The sequence below is a fragment of the Alligator mississippiensis genome, chromosome 4, assembly GCF_030867095.1.
Source record: "Alligator mississippiensis isolate rAllMis1 chromosome 4, rAllMis1, whole genome shotgun sequence".
Lineage (NCBI taxonomy): Eukaryota > Metazoa > Chordata > Crocodylia > Alligatoridae > Alligator > Alligator mississippiensis.
In genome coordinates, this window is record NC_081827.1 from 104,252,970 (window position 1) to 104,274,596 (window position 21,627).

Genomic DNA, 21,627 nt, shown 5'->3' on the forward strand with positions numbered 1-21,627 from the left:
ATAACAACTTCTCACTTAAGAAAAAGTTTCAGGGTTTCTCCCCCTCTAACATTAGGGGAAAAAAATGCCCGTCACCAAAATTCAAAACTTAGAATAAGTTCCACTGGAAGCATTAGAGGGAGTTTTGTTACAGCAATAATTAAGAGGAGAAGAGTCTTGTTGAAATAACAAAGTAGGCTGGTCACACTGTGGTACTATCCTGGATGATGAGCCACGTTACCAAACAAAGCACAGCATGAACAAACTGCAGTCAAAATGTTAGAATTTCACACACAGTTACTTAATCCACTTGGACTATTTTGCTTTAGAGATCTACTATTCTGCTGCAGCCTACTCAAAATAAATAAATAAATGAATAAATATCTGGCAATCATTTTGTATCAGCACAGTTGGGATTGCACTACGTCACGCATGCCAAAACAGAGCATTACTTACAAAAGCACAGAGCACTTGTCTCTACGTCAGAGATTCAGAATGCTTAAAGTATAGCATGGCAAAAAAAGAAATGGAGCTTCTCAAAATTATTCAGATTAGTTTAACCCTGCTTCTCCTGCAGTCAGTGGTAAAACTGACTTTGACTTCCATGTTAAGACTAATGCCAAACACTTCTGAAGCATTTTGAAGCGAACACCTTGAAACCCTCAAGTTTTTCAAAACAAAAAATGATCATAAGTCTATAGTAATTTTCCAAGTCTTGTCAACAACTCCTCAGACTTTTAACAAGCATTTTAATTCTATAGCAACCCCTCCCCCCCCACCAAAAAAACCCCAACTTTCTTGTATAAATATCTTTGCTTAAAAGGCTGAAAAAATAGTTACTAGATCTGCTAGATTTTGATAAGTAATCCAGACAATTAAGCAAATGGTTCTGGCAACTGCAAAAAGAAACCTGCTCTTGTAGGGAACAGAATCAATTGCCCCTTTTTCTGCTAGACTATTTAAACCCGAGTTGTTTGGACACGGCAAGACTCCCAGATTACTAACAGGTGCCAGAAACGCCCACCACAACTGAAAATGGTCTGTAATAGTTTTCCCATCATCAATAGCTGTTTCCACTTGGCTGCTCAGACTCTTTACAAGCCAGGCTGAGGGGCTGCCTTAAGTATGCAAGAAGTCATGTTACTAACCCTTCCCCAAACCAAAGTTTTGGACAAGAAAATTACCAATGGAAGCAAAAAAAGAAATTAGAATACGACAGAGGAGATAAAAATGCACACTAGGCCTATTATAATCAATATTCATTGTCACTTGATTCTTAACTACTGGTCTTCCTAAAAAAAAAAAGTGTTGATGTTTTAATTCTTGTCCACACAGGGCAAGAAACCACTGCATGAAAAATTGGTCCTGATGAAATCTAGGGGAGCACTTCCATAGACTTCTATTATGTTTTAGAACAGGACATGAAGCCATTATTGCCATTAGAATCCTCACTCACCATCTCAGCAGACAGGCAAGATTAATCTTCTTAAATAATAATCTTCTTAAAAGCCACAAACCATGGTTGGCCCAAGTTCCCAAAGTTTGGAAACCTAACTCTTATCAATATATTTGAAAATTCATCTGAAGATTCAGTTAAAAGATTAAATGCCCATCATTTTATTGCTCTGAATGCTGGTGAACTGCAGTAAAACTGAAATGATGCACTTCCAATCACATAACTGGGGAAGGTGAGAGGCGAGGGAACATGACTGGGGCAGCACCCTTAGGTGTTACCTTTGGAGGGGGTGGACAGAGTACAAATAGTCCTGGCACCATCAGTATTGGGGCAGCTGCAGCTGCCCTGTTACATCTCTGCACATTGCTGAAAACCAAAAGGTACAGAGACAACTCACAAGTAAGGTTACACTGATAGAGATTTTGGGGGCTGATACTGATAGCAAATACTGATCCGATTTCCTATACAGCTGGCAAGTCTGGTGTGGTGAAAGGGAAAGGGGGAGGGAAGGGGTGGGCAGATCAACGCCCCCTGCGGTGAAGGAGGGGGCAGGGGCAGGCGCTGCCCAGGCGGCGGGGGGGGGAGGGGACGGGATGGAGCCACAGCTCGAGGGGAGGGCTCCCAGTGCTGTTTGCCTCCCAGGAGGGAATGGTGGGGGGGCATATGAACTCCTGGAACTGCGCAGGGCAGGGTGGACTGCTGCCGGGGCTGTGGGGGCTGCGCTCGGAGCGGGCACCAGCAGTCCTGGGAGGATGCTGCATCCACCCAAATTTCACTGCCACTCTGCTCCCAGCACCGCTGCCACCAGCCACCTGCATGCCTCTAGGCTGGAGCTATAGCTCTATCCTGCAGTGGAGTTTTTTTTACTCCATAACACAGGACATGCAGACACCCTCATGTCCCAGCCAGCCATATCAGTATTTCAGTGCAAGGGCTGCCTGCTAGCTAGCTCTGCACTGGAGCAACCTCATGCTCCAGTCAGCCCCTCCACAGCACGGTGAGGTGGGTCAGAGCAGCCCAGGCTGGTAAGCTGACCCCCCAGACTCCTCGGCAGCCAGGGCTGCTCTGACCTGGTTCAGTGTGCTGTGGCCCCAGATGCACGTGCAAATGGTGTGGTCAGGAGCAATAAATTCCAGCACAAACTATGCCAGAGTTAATTGCTTTATATTAAACACACATGTAGGTGTGCCCAGTTACAGAAAAAGATTGCTAGCTGATCTAAACTACCTCAGTGTTATAGCTGAGGAGAAAGGGTCATCTTCAAGACAATAACCAGATTCCAAAGCACTGATTATATAGTCAAAACTTCATTATAAAGAACCTTTATAATGGAAAGGTACTTAGGTTGAGGAGGACATCAGCCTGCTATGCAAATGACTGTTAAAGACCAAAGGTCCCTTATTTAACCCATCACCTTTTCTCTCTAAAGCTGGCTGCTGAGATGATACAGATGGATAGATGCAGAAACACACCATTCTCATGATCTTCCCTGACTGATGTTCCTTGCAGACCTTTCTCCACCTCTTTTTTCTTTCTTTGTCACTAAGCTGGCTGGTAGTTTGGGTGTTTCATAAAATAAAGGAAAACAGAGCTAAAAAGGATTTTAGTCTAATCTGCATTCAAAGTAGGATCATCCCGTCTAAAAAAAATCTCACATAAGAAGTTTGTTTAATGTGCGCTTCAAGGTTTCCAGTGATGGAGATTCCACAATCTCTTTAGGTAGTCTGTTAAAACTATCCTCATGGATAGAAAGTTTTCCCTAACATACAACCTGAAACTCCCTTGCTGCAATTTGAGTCCATTATTTCTTGATCCAGCCTAGGTGGACATATAGCACAACAGATGGTCACTTCCTTTTTAAACAACTCTTTCTGTATCCAAAGATATATCAAAAGGATCTTACCTATAAACTAAATAATCCCATTTCTTCCCATTTTCCCTGCCTGGTATACTTCTCTAGGCCACTAATAATATTTGTTACTCTCCTCTGGACTCTCTCCAATTTGTCTATAACTTTTAAAAAGTGTTATGCCCCAAACTGGACACAGAACTCCAAATGAAGCCTCACCAGTGCTCAGAGTGGAATAATTATGTTCAATGTCTTAGATATGAAACATCTATGACTACATCCCACTACACTACTCATCTTTTTGGAAATAATATTCAGCTTTTGATCCTCTCTAGCCCCTAGAGCCCTTTCCACACTACTCTTGCCTAGCCAGTGATTCACCATATTGTATGTAAGTGACTATTTTTTCCTAAGTAGATGGAATGTTCTGCACTTGCTCTTAAAAAAAATAAATCATTCTACTTCAGAATATTTTTTCCAATTTATCATTTTGAATACTAAATTTATCTTCCTAATTGCCTGCAAACCCATCCAGGTTGGTGTCACCTACAAATTCATTAAGTGGTCAAACAATTTTATCCTCCAAACCATTAATGAAGGCATTGGCCAGTACTGGAACAACCCCAGTACTGGCTTGTTGGGGAACTCACTTGATATCTGCTTCCAATTTGACATCAAGTAATTGATAGCTGTCCTTTAGGCACAGTTCTCCAACAAGTTATGCACCCACCCCCTAGTAGTTTTATCTAGGCTATCAAAAATGTATATTTTAGGTGCTTTAAAAAGGTGAGAAAGCACTATTATGATATAAATTACATCTGCATGATCCTACACACACACAGCCACACAGAGAGAGAAAGGAATTCCTATTTCCACAGGATCTTAAAGCGGTCTTTGCACCATTTAAAAAATTATTTAAATTATTTAAACAGAGCAGAATTTCCAGTTTCATGTGAACTAGACAAAATCATTTAAGACTTTGTTTGCAAGAAAACAGCTCTGTAAGAAAACTGAGACTTTGTAATATTCAAAGTGTTTCTGTTCCCATTAGCAATAGTTACAAGGGAAAACAAGCCCTTCTAAGTGACGGCATTGATTTTTGAAATGCCAACATTTTTAGGACCTTTTAATTGTGAAATATGGATAAGCCAATTTTGTATTTTTGTCATGTTATTGATTTTGCAGCAATTTATTTTTACTTTGGGTTTTCATATATTTTATTTTATACTTTTATTTTATTTACTTAGGGTTCATTTTTGTGTTTTACTTTGGGTTTTTGTATTTTTTAAGAATCACAACAGCATTAACACAATAAATATAATGCACCAAAATGCCTGAGTTGTCCCATTACTAGTAATCAAAGGCATTAACCCCATTTTAACTTCCCTCTACCCCTGAGCACAGATGTGCATTTTATGTTAAAGAAACAGCATAATGTAATGCAGCGATTCTCGACCAGTGTGCTGTGAGATCCTTTTAAGAGTTATATGAAATGCTTTGCAATATTAGTGCTGTAGGTATACAAACATATATACATGGTTCATAAGATAAACCCAGAGATTTCAAAAAGGTATCCAGTGTTAAAACCATTCTGACCTGTTGTGATCCGTCTGAATTCTTCGCAACAGAAGGGCTGTTCTATTATTTTTCTATAGTAAAAAAATGTGTTAAATCTAAGTGCTGGCATTTTCTGAGGAGTGCCCTGAGTCCAAAAAATGGACAACCACTGAGCTAATGGACAGTACACTGTCCTGGGATGCAGTTCAGTCACTGACCTATTATGTAGTGCTAGGTAAGTCAACTCATCTCTTTGCTGCTGTTCTCCCAGCCTTTGCCTACAATTTAAACACATACAAACTGTGCAAGGCAGGAACTCTTATTTATTACCACATTTACCTGAATCCAAGACAAGGTTCTCCTTCCACCTCTCCAATCACCATGGTGGGGGGGAAGCCTCATCTTAAATTCAAGTACTGGCCCAAGACAAGTAACAGGTCAGCTCCAGTTTTGGCCCAGAGTTCGAGGTTAAAGCTGGAGCTGAGCTGCCACTTGCCTCAGGTGGGGGGTGGGGAGGGGGTTTGCAGCAGGGCAGAGAGCAGGGGAAACTTCACAGTGAGGGGTTACAAACAGAGGAGACTTGGGGTGGGGGGGGAGTGGGAGGAGCACTTCTATAAATCAAAAGAAGATTAAAGAAAATAATTTGCTTCTACAGTTGTTTGAAGTCTGTGCTTATCCCATTTTTCTGTACCAGGACAGACCACATCATTAAGAAAAAGGCTGGAAAAATCCAGTAAAAAGCAGTCATAGTAAAAGGTTACTATACAGAAAACAACGTATTTTTAAATAATCATTACTTATCATTACCGGGAAGTCTGGGTGAGGGTGATCCCCTGCCCTCCATTAATGCTGACTTTGTGAAAGAACATCTTGAGAAGCTGGATACCTTCAAGTCAGCCGGCCCTGACAATCTTCACCCCAGGGTACTCAAGGAGCTGGCGAGCATCATAGCCCAGCCTCTAGCACGGATCTTTGAAAACTCTTGGCGCTCTGGTGTAGTGCCCGAAGACTGGAAGAAGGCCAATGTGGTGCCTATCTTCAAGAAAGGGAGGAAAGTGGATCCGGCTAACTATAGGCCCATCAGCCTGACTTCTATCCCGGGGAAGATCTTAGAAAAGTTTATTAAGGAGGCCATCCTTAATGGACTGGCCGACGCCAACATCTTAAGGGATAGCCAGCACGGGTTTGTTGCGGGTAGGTCTTGCTTGACCAATCTCATTTCCTTCTACGACCAGGTGACCTATCACCTGGACAAGGGAGATGAGATTGATGTCATATATCTTGACTTCAAAAAAGCCTTCGATCTGGTGTCCCATGATCGTCTCTTGGAGAAACTGGCCAATTGTCGCCTTGGGTCCCCCACGATCCACTGGCTGGAAAATTGGCTCCGGGGTCGGACCCAGAGGGTAGTAATTGATGGAAGTCACTCATCGTGGTGTTCTGTGACCAGTGGGGTCCCCCAGGGCTCTGTCCTTGGACCCATACTGTTCAACATCTTCATTAACGATGTGGACACTGGAGTCAGAAGCGGACTGGCCAAGTTCGCCAATGACACCAAACTTTGGGGCAAAGCATCCACGCCAGAAGACAGGCGGGTGATCCAAGCTGACCTGGACAGGCTCAGCAAGTGGGCGGATGAGAATCTGATGGTGTTCAACGCCGATAAATGCAAGGTTCTCCACCTTGGGAAGAAAAACCCGCAGCATCCTTATAGGCTCGGCAGTGCTATGTTGGTTAGCACTATGGAAGAAAGAGACTTGGGGGTCATCATTGACCACAAGATGAACATGAGCCTGCAATGCGATGCTGCCGCTAGTAAAGCGACCAAAATGCTGGCTTGCATCCACAGATGCTTCTCAAGCAAATCCCGGGACGTCATTCTCCCCCTGTACTCGGCCTTAGTGAGGCCGCAGCTGGAGTACTGCGTCCAGTTTTGGGCTCCACAATTAAAAGGATGTGGAGAAGCTTGAGAGAGTCCAGAGAAGAGCCACGCGCATGATCAGGGGTCAGGGAAGCAGACCCTACGATGACAGGCTGAGAGCCCTGGGGCTCTTTAGCCTGGAAAAGCGCAGGCTCAGGGGTGATCTGATGGCCACCTACAAGTTTATCAGGGGTGACCACCAGTATCTGGGGGAACGTTTGTTCACCAGAGCGCCCCAAGGGATGACGAGGACGAATGGTCACAAACTACTACAAGATCGTTTCAGGCTGGACATAAGGAAGAATTTCTTTACTGTCCGAGCCCCCAAGGTCTGGAACAGCCTGCCGCCGGAGGTTGTTCAAGCGCCTTCATTGAACACCTTCAAGATGAAACTGGATGCTTATCTTGCTGGGATCCTATGACCCCAGCTGACGTCCTGCCCTTTGGGCGGGGGGCTGGACTCGATGATCTTCCGAGGTCCCTTCCAGCCCTAATGTCTATGAAATCTATGAAATCTATGAAACTTGCCTCTCGTGACTAACATATTTTGGGCCTCATTCTGGACTGTTTGTACACCTTTGATGCCACTGCTTTCAATGGTGTTCATGCAGCCAAGAAATCGAGATGGAAGTTTTAGGTGCTGCGTAGGGAAACTACAACACTCAAGTTTACCTTTACACCCATGTTTAATCTCTAATTTAGCTAGTGAAATCTGAAATGTCACGTCTGCTTAAGAGGTAAATACATGCTGCCTGAAGCTTGAACAACTGTGAGGCTCGTTTGTTTTATAATGTCCATTCAAAGACCATATTTTGGAGAAAGGGGCTGCAGGGGCAAGAAAGCAGGAAATCAGAGTGCATGTTTTCAAAATTTCATAGCCCTCATGATCTGGGAGCACGGGCAGGCACATATATAGCCTCATCAGGAATTATATGCCAGAGAACATGATGTTCCCATTCTCATGAGTACATGATAATTGGAATCATGTCATTATGCCTGCTCTTGGACTAGCTTAAGCCTCTGTAGGTCATTATGTTGCCTGACCCAAGTTTTCCATAGTTTTAAAATTCTCAGTTGATTTTAATTAAACTCTCCCTAGGGGGTTCATGAGATGGGCAAGTCTTTAATTTATTTTATAAAGCCTACTTCTGCAGGCATTCAATGGACAGAACAGTTAATGAAGTCAATGGGAGCAACAGGCATAAAGCAGATGCAGAATTGGGTCCATAAATAAGTAATTTTCTTTTCTCCAAAGCTCAAACAGCTACAGTGTGAGCCAACAGTCTCTGTATTACTACTCTTCCTCTTAACCCTAGTTTTATCTGTTCCATCTATTTTACCACAAACAAAAAGATACACCCAAAGTCGAAATCTTAATCTTAATTATAAAATACATAAGGCAACATGTAAATCTCTGACAAGAGGCACTTACATCTTCCTGCAAGATCTCTGGCTTCTGTTATTCTGGTGTGCCAAAGCTTCATTTAAAATATAAAGTCCTCTTTTCAATATTGCACTCAGTACAGCAGACCTCATTTTGTATACAGACCGTATTTTTCACAGGCTATGTATAATGGGACTAGCTATTGTCAGTGGAGGAAACCAAAGGTTTGTTGCACCCAAACAGATGGGTAGCTAGAGATATCAGCAAGAATGGTATCCCGATAAGCAATTTAGCTGATTATACCTGCTAAAATGACTGGCAGCGAAAGAATGAAGAATGCTGTACTTTATACTGTCACTAGGTTTCAGAGGGAAGCATCTACTACAAGTGGGACACTTTACACCCCTCCATGACGACTGTCTTCTCAGGAAGTCAGTACTGTATTAGGTTATATACACAACATCGGTTTCCAAATTTATTTTCATAATTAGTACATGAAAAATAACTTACATACTGGAAAGCCCAAGTTCATAGCAAATATTGTGACTCCCAAACCTTAGAAGACAGTGGGCCCCAAGTATTACTATTTAATTTATAGCTGTAGTGATAAATAGCTACACCTAATTAATGTATAATAATTCATTTTATATAAAATTATCATTAATGCTTTTATAATTAATATTATTTTGCTGTACACAATTCTTCAAAGCATTATGGTTTTACCTGTGGGGCAGCTGCTCATTAATTTTGATAGATTTATGAAAAAACCCCTATGCTTTTAGAAGTGCTTCTCTTGCACATTCCCTCATTTTTTCATATTTGTAAGCTCATCATTGCAGCATATACAAAAAGAAAGCAACACTACAGCAGAATAATTTATAAGAATTCACACTTTAAGTTAAACCCCCCTAAACTCCAAGTAGTTCTAAAATGAAAGATATAGCATGGAAGTATTGTTATAAATGATTAATTATAAGCATATGAGCTGGCTCAGCCAAGTTGAGAAACAGTGACCATGCACAAAATTAACAGAAAATACTTAGGTTTTACCACTTTGAACGTTACAATGAGCAATACTCAAGAATTTTGTTGTCATAAATGTGGTGCCGCAAATTCTGAGCAGGCCGTTTTTCCTGTTTCTTTGTATTAGAAATGGATTTATGGCTGTTCAAACATCTTCAGAGGAGAAGAGAAAAGATGATTATTAGGAATCAAGATTTTTGCTCTTCCTACCCTTCTAGAAATTGGGCATTGTTTTCCTTTTTGACTTATGTTTACCTGGGAAAACACTAGTTAAGCTACAAAATAGTTTGGTTTCTGATGATACAACAGGTTCATCTTGCAAGAAAATAAGCAAACTAATTGTAGGGAAAGTATGCTTTACGGTAGGGTTGTCAACTGGGGGTACGCGTACCCCTAGGAGTACTTGGTAAGGTAATAGGGGATACACGTGGGCAGGTGGGAACAAGGGCACCAGCGCCCCTCTGCAGATGGACGTGGGGCAGGGGGGCTCATATGCAGCGGCTGCCACCGCCACTACCCATCACCCCATGCCGCCACCTCCTAGAAGCAAGGCCGGGGGGGACAGCATGAGGGCAGTAGTGCTCCTCTGAAGGCTGCACAGGTGCCGGTCGGCAGCTCTGCGAGCTGCTGATGGGAAGTGAGCGATTGGCTGGGCACAAGGCCCTTCAGCAGCCTGCGAAGCTGCACGTGCAACTGGCTGCGTGAAAGCAGATGCAGTGGTGGCAGTGGTGAGGGGTGGTGGGTGGCAGCAGCAGCCTCTGCATGAGAGCCCCCCACCTCTGCATTTGGCTGCCACCACCAGAAGGGGTACACTTGTTAAAAAAAGTTGAAAACCCCTGTTTTAGGGTTTAAAGGCCTCTCCTCTTTACCACCACCAGGTCTGGTAGCAGAGCAGTTACAGCATCTACTCTCTCCAAAAGGCCCGGGTTTGAAGTCTGCCCCCCAGTCAAGACAACTGAAAATGGGTAGCTTGTCATTCAAGCTATGGAATCAAAAGCAGCTAGATGTGACAAGCATCCAGCCACATCACTCTTGCCTGCCATTAGCTACAGAAACTGATGCAACTGACCACACTAGACCTTTAACACCTTTTTCTTTTTGGACTCTCAACCACAAAGACTACATACATTTTCCACTCTTAAATGTCTGCTTTTCCTTGAAATGTTCTGCGGACAACCAGTAGGTCATGAAGGCAGTAAATGCAACTAGTTTAATCCCAGAGTTGGAAACAGCTACAGTGCTCAGGTGTACATCCTTGTGGTGTTGCAAGGTCACACAAGGTTAGATGTGTCCATGGCAGCACCCAGGAATATCACCCTCTTCAACTCAGCTCAGATTCCTATTTGAGAAAGAGGAGCGGGTACCCACTTAAAATCACAGAGGGCATATCTACACATTCATTAATGTTGTTTAGATAATGTGCATTAAATCTAGTGCCTTCATTGTGAAGTAATAGAAAATGCACATTAGCTTATTTTAATGTGCATTAGCTAAAGAGCATGATTTTTTGTGATGCTTTAATGCGCATTAAAATAGGCTAATGCACATTAAAGCGCATGTGTAGATGTGCCCTGAGGTTTATGGATAGGGCATAAACAACGGCACAGGCACATAAACAAGCTCCTGAGGGGTAAACAAAAGCCAGGATTTACTGCTGGTGTGAATGGTCTAATCCTATAGTAATGCCATCTGCCACTGAGGGCTTATAAGCAAGCTGCTCTTGGTTAGCTTTCACTTACCACAGGGTTAAAACATGCACATAGGCAGGCAGCTAATGTGCTGTAAATCCCTGCTCTTAGTTACCTCATGGCAAACTTGTCTGCATGCCCACACCCCTAAAGTTAAGAGACCATCTTTAGCAACTTTATGGTCTTATACACTGATCTGAAGCTTTTGCACACGAACACTACCAAAGGCCCCAGAAAATTCCTGACCAACTCTAGCTGAGATGCATACAGTAACTTCTGTATTTTAAAGGGCTAACTGAAACCCTTAGGTAAGAAACAGACCCAGGCCCTGCAGTAGCTGGGAATATTATGAAATTGTTCGCCATCTTGAGATTCCTATATTGTCTAGGCACAATGCTAGATGCAGGATTTCAAGGGCACATTTTAATTGTAGCCTACATAAATTCAAATAAAAGAGGTGTGACATTGGCTTGCTTTAGGATCTGACTGTCCTTTGAGCAAGTTTCAGGTATACTTTCTTTTAGCAGTTTTAATCCCCAGAGTGCATCAACATTGATATCACAGATGTAAGCATCTCTAGTTCGTAGAACATGAGTAATACTGGACTAGAAGCTGACATGGACTACAGCAGGGGTGGGCAAAACGGCGGATCCAGCCCACAGCCAGACTCCATTTCCAAGCAGCTCCCGTCCATGTGGTGGTTCCCGGCCAGTCTCCACGGAGACCATGGGATCACAGGGCTGTGAGAGCATGGGGCCACAGAACCAGGGCTCTACCTCAGCCTCACGCTGTCACGGCCCTATAATCACGGGGTCTCTGTGCAGACCAGCTGGGAGCTGCACGGGCAGGGCACATGGCTGAGCAGGGAGCTGCTCTGGGGCTGGGGCCAGGATCTTGGGGGTAATGACAGCACAGGGCCCAGGCTGGGGCAGAGCCAAGATCCATTCTCTGCACACACCGGCTCTCAGAACCCACGCTCGTTGCAGAGGCATGCAGGCAGTGGATCATGGCTCTGCCCTGGCCTTGGCCCCAACCCTGTGCTGTTACGTGCCCAAGATCCTGGGGTCTCTCCGGCCCCACCCAACCATCTTGCTCCTGGCTGCAGCCCCATCCCAATTGCCCACCCACATACCCATCCCATGTGGGTCCTATCCCTAGCGCTGGGTGTGGGGTGGCTGGACTAGGGTGCCTAGGCAGAAGGGCTGGGGCTGGGAGTTGGAGCCAGAAGAAGCCACCACCACAGAGGCTGCTGGGAAATGGAGTCTGCCATGGGCCAGATCCAGCCTGCAGGCTGGATTTTGCTCACCTCTGGACTACAGTGTGGAAGGGAAAGTCAAATGCCTCTAGTTGCTAGGAAAGAACCTATTAGCATAGCAATATACAGAATGCAGTAACAATTAGATTTTGAAGATTTAACAAAACAAAGAACTTAAATCTTACTTTAAAAGAACAACTGTACATAAAACTGTTAGATTTTTAAAACATAACGTTTCTTAAAAACAGTGTGTGAGAAGAGCTCAGTCTGTTTTATACAATCTTTGATTGATCTTCCAGGTTTGAGACAGACAGACAGACAGACAGACAGACAGACAGACAGACAGACAGACAGACAGACAGACAGACAGACAGACATTTTTTCATTTCTGTCAGTATTCTCTTGGGTACCAATGCAGGAAAATGTGGCCATATGCATCTCAGCTGATTATTCTGACCTATTACCTCACTGCTACATGATGATATTAGAGGTCCCAAAATGGAATTTCCTTCTTGTCAACAGACGTGCAGTGCAACCACAGCAACACAGCTAAGGGAAGAACAGTTCTTACCTTACCCAAATTCATCTTTTAACTCTGCATACAGCAGAAAGAAAATATTTGCAAATGATGGGTCCAAACCTGCCAAGCTTCTCGCAAATAATAATTTAATTAAGGGACACTCCTGAGGCTTTGTAGGACCAGATCCAAAGATTGCAAATACTGTATTAAAAAAAACAAAAACAAATTATGATTTGTTCATCTATTAACAACTCAGTGGCTTCTGACCAGAGATTAAAATGTAGTTCATTGTCCTAAACCTACAGATCCATCAAATCTCTGGTCTAGAAGCCTGTTCACACTCTCTTCTGGATAAGCAGATTCATGAGGACAACAAGAAATTCTTAAAAAAAGATATCAATACATTTTGATGTGAAGGTTTTGTCTTGGATTTGTTGTATAATGATCCCAGTCAAACACTGCTGGGGGCCTGTTTATCATACTGAAGGTAAAAACATTATTTAAACATTGCATTCCACCTAAATAAGTTTTGAGAACTTTGTTTTAATCTGACTCATCATGCTAGGAAAACTCAAGCATACTCCTGGCTGATGCCCATATAGCTGAAACATGATGAAGTAGCAAGGAAAGTAGACTGCAAAGCAGCAATCTTGAAGCATATAGAATGAAGCTAATGCACCAACTTCTTGGACGTCAATACCCTACAAGCAACACATATTAAGGGCCCTGGTACACATTCATTTAATGGCACAATGGAATCTGATACCAGATCCCAAGTCACAATGTGGAATATCTTTGTCACTAACTTGATATATTATCATGCCATAAATCGGTTTTGATGAGCGGCCAGATTACATTTAAGATGCAATGAAAGTCTTAATTGCACCATAAATAGTAATATGTGCCAGAGCCTAACAGCACACACAAAACATTGGAATAAGAGGTGATTCAGTTACATACACTTCTTACACGGAGCAGCAGTTATTTCACTGTTTAGCTGGATCTGGATTATTACTCAAACACAAACACTCATGTTCATTAGAATGCATTGTCACTTGAGGAGTAACAATCTTTGCCATAGGCAGTGGTTCACAATCCTTTTAGACTTCAGATTCCCCTCCGGAGACTCGAGGCCATACTTGGAAAATGCCAGCTCTTAGTTTTCACTTTTTGACTACAGAAAAATATAGAGTAAGTTTTCTTGCAAAGAACTCAGAAATCCATAGCTGTGGTCTTTCTATTTGAAATCTCGGGGGTTGTCTTGTGAATTATGTTTGCAAATCTAACAGTGCTAACACTGAGTGGCACCCTGCAGCACCCTTGGAAGGCATCCTGGTTGAGAATCATTGCCATGGGGCAGCACAGCTTCATGTTGCATCTGCAACACTTCCTAAATCCTTCAGTTAAAAAAAGCTTGAAGTCATCAGAAAGACTTTATAAAGTTTACGTGAATGCTATTATATGAGATCATGAGCAAAGAGCTATCCCAGAAAGTGGCTAAGAATACAAGAAAGTAATAAGGAACTGCCATATCTGAAAGGATCTGCACTTAACAAGTTCTCATTCTTATTATATACAAGCATGGAAAGGCAGCATACCCCAGTACTTCCACACAACTTATATGTTTTCAATATAAATATACCAAGCTGAAATAGATCTAAATTCCTGCTCACAAATATATATCTTACCCATCTTGATGTTGTTTTATTTTCATTTGGTATGGAAATGTAATTTAAGACCCTGGTGCATATTAACACCAATATTTATTAATCCTTTGAGTTTACAGTGGTTTACTATCCAATGTATTTTTTTTTCTAATAAAAAAGACATGTCTAAAGATAACTACTGTTAGATAACTCAAATGCATGGTGTAAATTCACATATTGCCTTGGAAACTACCAATTTGCAGACAAATTATCCTGATAAGCGTGCTAAATTCCCTTAAAATTTCAGGTTAATAACTAATTTCAGAAACTGGACCTAAAACATAAGTTCCTCCCTAACGATCCTTTTGCCAATAAAATCCTCTTCTCAGACTGAAGTCAATTTAGAAGGAAAAAGCAAGGGCCTTGTCATAACATATTTACTATGCCATTCAATTTGAAGAACAGAGGCACTCTTAGACGCTTTCATGCTAGATTCTGGTAGGTCTCATGGGAGCAGTTAAAACTCACCCAACCTGCGCAGCACCTCACTGTAAAATGCAAACATTTCCTGTCTTTGACACCTAAACGCATGGCATGCATTTTGTGGATTATAGCTTTTGAACTATGAAGCAACTGCCTTATTTTGAAGTTTTATCCCCTTCCCCCAATAATTTCATTTCAGATGATCTTAAGATGCTTTCCAACAGCTTGCCCTTCCTCCTAGACTGGGGTCCGCAACCTTTCAGTACCAGCATTCCAAATTGGCACAGTCGGGTCCTATAGTGGGCTGCTGCTATCAATTGCCATTGATTCTCCCCACCACTGCTGCCACTTTGGCTTGTCCGACTGGATAAAAATCTCTCCATTGGTGGGTTGTAGTTTGCCAACTCCTGTCCTAAACTATTTCTATACCTGCACCAGCAGCTGCAAACATAAAACAGACTGGTTTCATCATAATCCTATGAAAGGGGTTTTTCAGTCTTGAACACATCAGTTTTCCCTTCTCTGTTTCAGGAGATGGACGCTATCATTTATCTGGGTTAGAAGAGGTAGGGTCCCCTCATTTGTTTTTGCATCATTAAAACTCCCAGTAAGATTACTTTACTCTCTTTTTGTTTTTATTCCCTTGTTCCCCCTCCCCCAAATTGGTCTTTTTGAAACTCTAATTTCCTTTTGCTGGAAGTACAGCAAAATAAAAAAAAGATTGTATGCATTAAATGCCTACATAAATGATGTCTGTTTGCACCACCTCAGAGAAGTTAATTAACTAAAGACATATGGCTAAGGAAAGATTGCCAAAAAAGAACAAGCACTGAATGAATAGGTTGGATTTGCTTACCTTCCTTTTTTCTTCATCTGCTGGATCAAATTTGAAAATAGCTTTATTCTGGAGAAAGAAAGAAGTTTTAATTTGTAGCATGTCAATGTTTGTTTCCAGTTAAATGTAAAGTGCTGCTCTAATTAGAACTAATTTTTAACAGTTATCATGGTCCAAAGGAATCTCATAAATCATAGAGTCTTACTGTTGGATGCAACACATAAACTATGGTAAATATGCATAGCATTTAACTATGGTAAATATGCCTTTCATACGCATCTTGCCATCGTTTCTCTATAGCTGTAAAAGCAGCCTAGAGCCACATGCTACCTATTCTCATATTGCCTCCCTCTGTGGCCTTAGCTATCTAACTTAGGACCAGTCTTATCTCGTTGAAATCTGTGATCACTGTATTTAAAGGAAGCTGAATTCACATCACGACAAGACCTTTTGAATTCCCTAGGTTTAACATGGGAATAATATAAACTTGTCACCTCGCCGGTATCAGAAATATTAGTTGAATCTGTAAAGCCCAAGACTATCAAGTTGGCCGTGCTTTTTCTCCAGATGGCATCTTGTTTGTGGGTTGTGAAGTCCTCTTTAAACTGACTGCCCTAGTTTTAGGTTATTTTAAACTCATACAGCACTTGCTGAATCAAACCAAAATGAGCAGAAAATCTACTGACATTTCTCCAGTTTCAAGTTTTTACTTACTGTCTAAACGCATTACTGGTTTTTTGTTTTTAGGGGGGAGAATGGCAGGGGGAAAGGGGTTATAATTACATGCCAGGTGTATGGCCCTAAGAACACTTCAGCTGAAGAACCTGAGCCAGCAACAGGAGTTGATTTCTATTTTAAAATATTCTACGCTGTATTAATAAAGCAGTGCGCAAGTGGCACAAAACTCTTCATTGTGCAAGTCAAAACTAAATATTTTAATAGGCCTTTGTCTTTAGAAATACTAAGATAGATGAAAAGTAATAGCATACAAGACTCCTGCTAGATGGGTACAAACTCTATATTAGCCCTTTCCTTAATAAGATTTGCTACTACCTTTCATAAATTGAGGACCTATCTCTGGGCCATCTACTTGTATAACATAAACCATAATGTCTAAGCTGGCAAAAACTGCCTAAGTAACATGTAACCAACAGTTACCAGTGTCCATCTATATGGGTAGGGACAGATCAAATAAAGCCACACTGTTCACCATGATCTTTTTACTCCCTTCACTCTAGAGCTCCCCAGAAATGTCCCCCAAAGAGCATCCTTTGCACAGCTGCAGTAGCTGTTTTTAACTACACCTAACACTCACAAAGCTTCTAGACGTGATAGAACAGAATTTAGTACAGTATAACCTCATAAATCTGGCATGCTCAGGACTGAGCACCTGCTGGAAATTTGAAAATTCTGGATTTTTGAAACTGGAGCGGCGGCCAGTCCTGGAGTAGGGGCCACACATGGAGCGGCAGCGTGGGGTGGTGGATGGCAGTGGCAGCTGCCGCATGCAAGTTTCTCCCTCTGCAGCTCTGGGACCGGCCACTGCTACTCCTCAATGTGGTGTATTTTCAAAAAGTGCTGGATTTTCGAGATTTACAGATTTTTGATATCTGGATTTATGAGGTTATACCATATGCAGATCTGGTTCACTATTAAAAGGGGAACCTCTGTTAAGAGTAAGGGACTCTTTGAATAGAAGCCAAAGGGAAGGGAAGCTGGGGGGGGGGATGGAGGGGGGAGAAAGAAGGGGTCCCTGGACATAGGTGCATCTTTTAACTGACATACGTATATTGCTGGCAGATAAAAGGGAGAGTAAGGAAACATTTACTGGGGATAAGGTTTGACCTTCACTGAAATAACTTCTTTGTAGTCATGCTGCAATCACTTAGGGGGGTCCACAGGGCACAGTGCTGCACCGTACAGAGGTGCCCACAGAAGTTCTGCATGCATCCACTTCATTATCAGAAACAGTATGACCTCCCCTGTGAGGTATTTTATGCAGACTAATTAGTCCTGCTTTGTGCTTGTAGACAAACCCATAATACTCAGAGTTGAAAAAACAGAACTTATCCTGTTTTGTTATGAAATGAGGGGTTTTCTGGTGGTTTTAGAGTTTGCATTTTTTACATTTTATTTTAGCATTTGTCAAGTAGTCTAGGATAAGAGATGCTTATCTATTTTATAAATAATATTTTATATTTTTTATACTAGATTTATAAATCTGTCAGTTTGTAATGGCACCAAGATGCCATGCTGTTTTCTGCTTATGGTTTATCATGCCACAGAAATGAAATTCAGGAAACACTACAGACAAGATTTTTCCCAGAGACCACAAAAGGTATAGGCTGCGCCTGACAGAGAAAATATTACAAAAAGAAGAGTCATTCTTTGCCCAGTCAGTAACCTAAAAGCACTGCTAGACCACAGATTAGTCAGCTCCAAAGCTGAAGGTGCACCCCCTCCACCTCCCAGAAAATGGCCTGCAATTATCCCAACCCACAGACTTAAATGTATTAAGAGGTGAGCAAGAAGGTTTGAAAGACCTCTCTTCAAGCACCACTGGTATCCCCAGCCTCTCCAAACTAATCAGCAGTGAAAGGATCTTCATTGTCATCAGCTTTCAGATTTAATTCCCCTCTCAAAAAACCCACACTGAGACATTTCTAGCAACTCTCAGAATTAGGAAGATACTCAGGCACCAGTTCTTATTCATAAGATTTTCCTCCAGGTTACAGGATTTGCAGAGTTAGTTAATAGTCTCTATAAGGTCATCAGAAGAGCTCGTGTATGGATACAAGCCAATACCAGTTGAGACTGAATCCTGACCTTAATCCACGTTGAACTGCTGCAACAGCACTAATGGGAAGAGGTGGCATTTTAAAGAGGCAGCACTCAAATCTGATAGAGTGTTACAATTATGCCTTTTATTACAACCAAACCCAGGTAACCCATTAAGAGACACTGTTTATTCTGAAGGACATGTACAACAGCATTTCTGTACCTGACACAAGGCACTGGGCTGCTTTCTAGGTCAAGTTATCTTCCCAAGGCTATAAGCAAATAATCTGGGTGACAAAGTCCACACTGGGCAGAAAATGTATGCAATCATCTGGCCCAGGAGATGAAAATCTGACCTTTCAGCTCCAGGGAACACAAAAACATTCCCAAAACTGATGATTAGATATGGGCATACCTGAGTTATAACAGGGACTCGTATCTCCCTCTGCCACAACCACTCAAGGCAAAACCACTTAGCATCCTAAATTTCTGCTAGGTTTCTCTCACTGAAACTCCTATCCTGGCCAGATACATAGGAAAACTGAGTAAGCTCTATAACACTTGTATGCAAATAGTCACAGGACAAATGATCTTAGGAGTCCTTCAATGGCCCCTTCCACACTGGCCAAGTAGGATGGCGACAGAACAGCACCCTTAGCAGAAAGCATTTCAAGGGGAACGTAGGATAAGCAGTCACCCAGTATCACCATGTTTGGGGTTAGGCAAAAATTTTACCCCACAGTCCAACTGGTCTGGACTAGAGGGATTTTGCCTTCCTCTGTGGCAGGGGGATGTGGCCCTCTACCCAGGATCTCTTGAGCTTATACTGACATCCTTTTATAGAAGCAGGATGTTGCCTACCATGGTTCCCCTGCTCTACCTCTGGCAGGTGAGGGTGTGAAGCACATGTTGTGTTTGACGGCTGTCCTACGTACAGGTTAGATTAGGAATTGGATAGCACGGTTTGGAGAGGGACGGTCCAGCCTCAGGGTGGGGGTGGGACTAGATGACCCGTGGTCCCTTCTCTAGGACTCGATGATCACCACCAGAAATGAAGGAAAGGACCGCTAACATGTGACCCCAGCCGGCACCCCACCCTCCCCCCATCACCTAGGATCTGTAGTCAACAAAAACAGAGTCACTTCCCACCACAGAGTGAGGGCAAAGCTGAACAACACCCCAGCCGGCATTTTTATTCCCGAGCAGGGCAGCTACTCTGAGCAGCGCAAGGGAAACTTCCAGGAAGGTTGATATTATTCACAGAGCATCAACGCAGCGCCGTGGGCCTTTGCAACCACGGTAGAGGCGGGCAGACCTCCAGGAAGAGACGCCTGGCAGCGGCAGGGGCTCTACTTGTGCTACTAGATCAGGGGGCCCGACAAGCCAGGCAGGTCCCCAACGCCCACGGTGGGGGCATGTTTCCTAGGCAGGCGGCACAGCTGGTGCACCTTTCCGTGGCACCACACGCAGCTTCAGCGCGGGGATCTGGGCAGGACCCAGCAAGGGCCGCACGCGCAGTTGGGGGACGGCTCCCGGGCGAGGCAGCCGGGGTTGTTTCAGGGAGGCGCGCGCAGGAGGGGGCTTAGGAAGCGCAGGGGCACCCGCCAGCGCAGGCAAAGGCTCAGGCGCAGCTGCAGCGAGGGGCAGGGGCCCCAGCAAGCGGGGGGCGGGGTGCCGGGGTGACCGCGGGGGGGGGCCCGCCAGCGGCCCGTTACCTCCTCGATGTAGGGAGCCAGCACCCGCTCGACGCCCTCGTTGCCGCCGCCCCGGCCCGCGGCCGCCCGCAGTGCCGCCTCCAGCTCCATGGCCACAGCCGCCCGCGCCTCCAGCCACCGCCCAGCTGCTGCCCGCTGACCTCTCACCCTTCCCCTCCGGTGACGCCACGGTCACCCTGGAACCCGAGGCACCACCCCCCGCTTCGCAGGGGCACTGCGGAGAGCTCGTTGGCTATTAGCTGGAGAGGGGCTGAGGAGGCGGGTTCTCCCCCTTGGGGTAGTTCCTATTGGCCGCGCTTTATTTACCACCGCGGCTTGATGCCGCCGGCGGCGGTCCGGACTGCATTTCCCAGCATGCCACGGGCCCCAAGCCCTGCGGCGCACGGAGGGATCTCTGGTGCCGCGTTGCATGCTGGGGGCTGTAGTCTTGGCTTCCACACGGCTGGCTCTGCCAGGTTCGAATCCCCTCTCAGGCGCCAACCGCCGTGTCCATTTCCCCACATCAAACCCCCTTGAGAAGGAGACTCCCCGCTGCTTCCCTTCATGCCAAGCGGCCCAAGTCCCAGGACATCAGCCACGTGCTCTGCCCAAGGCTGCAGCCATGGTGCTGGGCTTGCCATGAGGTTGGTGCCCAGGCTGGCACTGCTGCCCCAGCCATGTCCCCTTCCCTCAGTGTCTGGCCTCGCTCCTCTCCTGCAGAGCCCCTACGCTCTGCCGGCAGGTGCCAGACAGGGAACTACTGCGGGGGAAAGGGAGGACGCTCTGTGTACACTAATTGGGCAAGACAGTCTCAAACTGGGCGAGACCATCCCTAACTGGGCAGGACAGTCCCAAGATTTAAAGATCAATCCTGGTCCCAGGCTGAACGACTCCGGAGCAGCATTTGTCCTGGATTCACACAATCGTGCAGGGATCTGGGTTTTCCATTCACTGCAGAAAGTCATGGGAAACGTTGGGTTTCCCCTTGTCGGTGGGCAGAGGTCCTGCCTGTAAGGGGCTTCGTTGGGCAGGAGGAGCAGGGTGTAGGGGGCGCCACATGCACGTGGCCAGCAACACAGCCCCAGGCTATGGTGGAGAGCAGCTCCCCCAGGCTACCTTCAGGTGAGGCAGAAGGGGGCAAGATTGAGACCCCCACAATGAAGGTGCCCCAACAACACATAAATAGGGCATATTCCCTACAGAAGTCCACCCCCACCCCAGAAAGCATTTCCACCACAGCAGGACAGCCCTACCAAGGAGTCCCGTCCCCCCCATGCAGAAAGGCTGCCTCAAGAATTTGTTCCACCTGTAAGAAAAATGTAGGTCTACCATTGCAACTCTACAGTGAGGAGGTGGGGGGAAGCCTTGCCACTATCAATGGTGGTGGTGGTGATATGTCTTATGACAGACACCCCTCCCTAACAAATTCCTTTGCAGAGTGCTTAATGATGTGCCGGGTGCGCACATTAGTACACTTCGCAGTAGTGTCTGGAAAGGGAGCATATCACAAACCGTTCCCTTGCTCCACTTCCATGCCCAGTAGTCCTTGTGCTACACTA

At 44.4% G+C, this 21,627-nt stretch overlaps 1 protein-coding gene across 3 annotated transcripts in view; it reads right to left on the reverse strand.

Annotated features, from left to right (window-relative positions):
- Window positions 1–20,246, reverse strand: part of RIC8B (RIC8 guanine nucleotide exchange factor B) — a 52,862-nt gene extending 32,616 nt beyond the window's left edge. Inside the window, exons 1-2 of one of the 3 annotated variants that reach the window (XM_019489593.2) lie at window positions 20,090–20,246; window positions 15,618–15,665 (exon numbers count right to left, since the gene is read on the reverse strand). In XM_019489593.2, the coding sequence (XP_019345138.1) occupies window positions 15,618–15,665; window positions 20,090–20,179 (138 nt within the window). In that variant the 5' untranslated portion in view covers window positions 20,180–20,246. Of the gene's footprint in view, window positions 1–12,683; window positions 12,834–15,617; window positions 15,666–20,089 lie in introns of those variants that run through there. The other 2 variants (XM_014606473.3, XM_019489594.2) reach the window with 2 other exon arrangements.
- Between the last annotated feature and the right edge of the window lie 1,381 nt (window positions 20,247–21,627).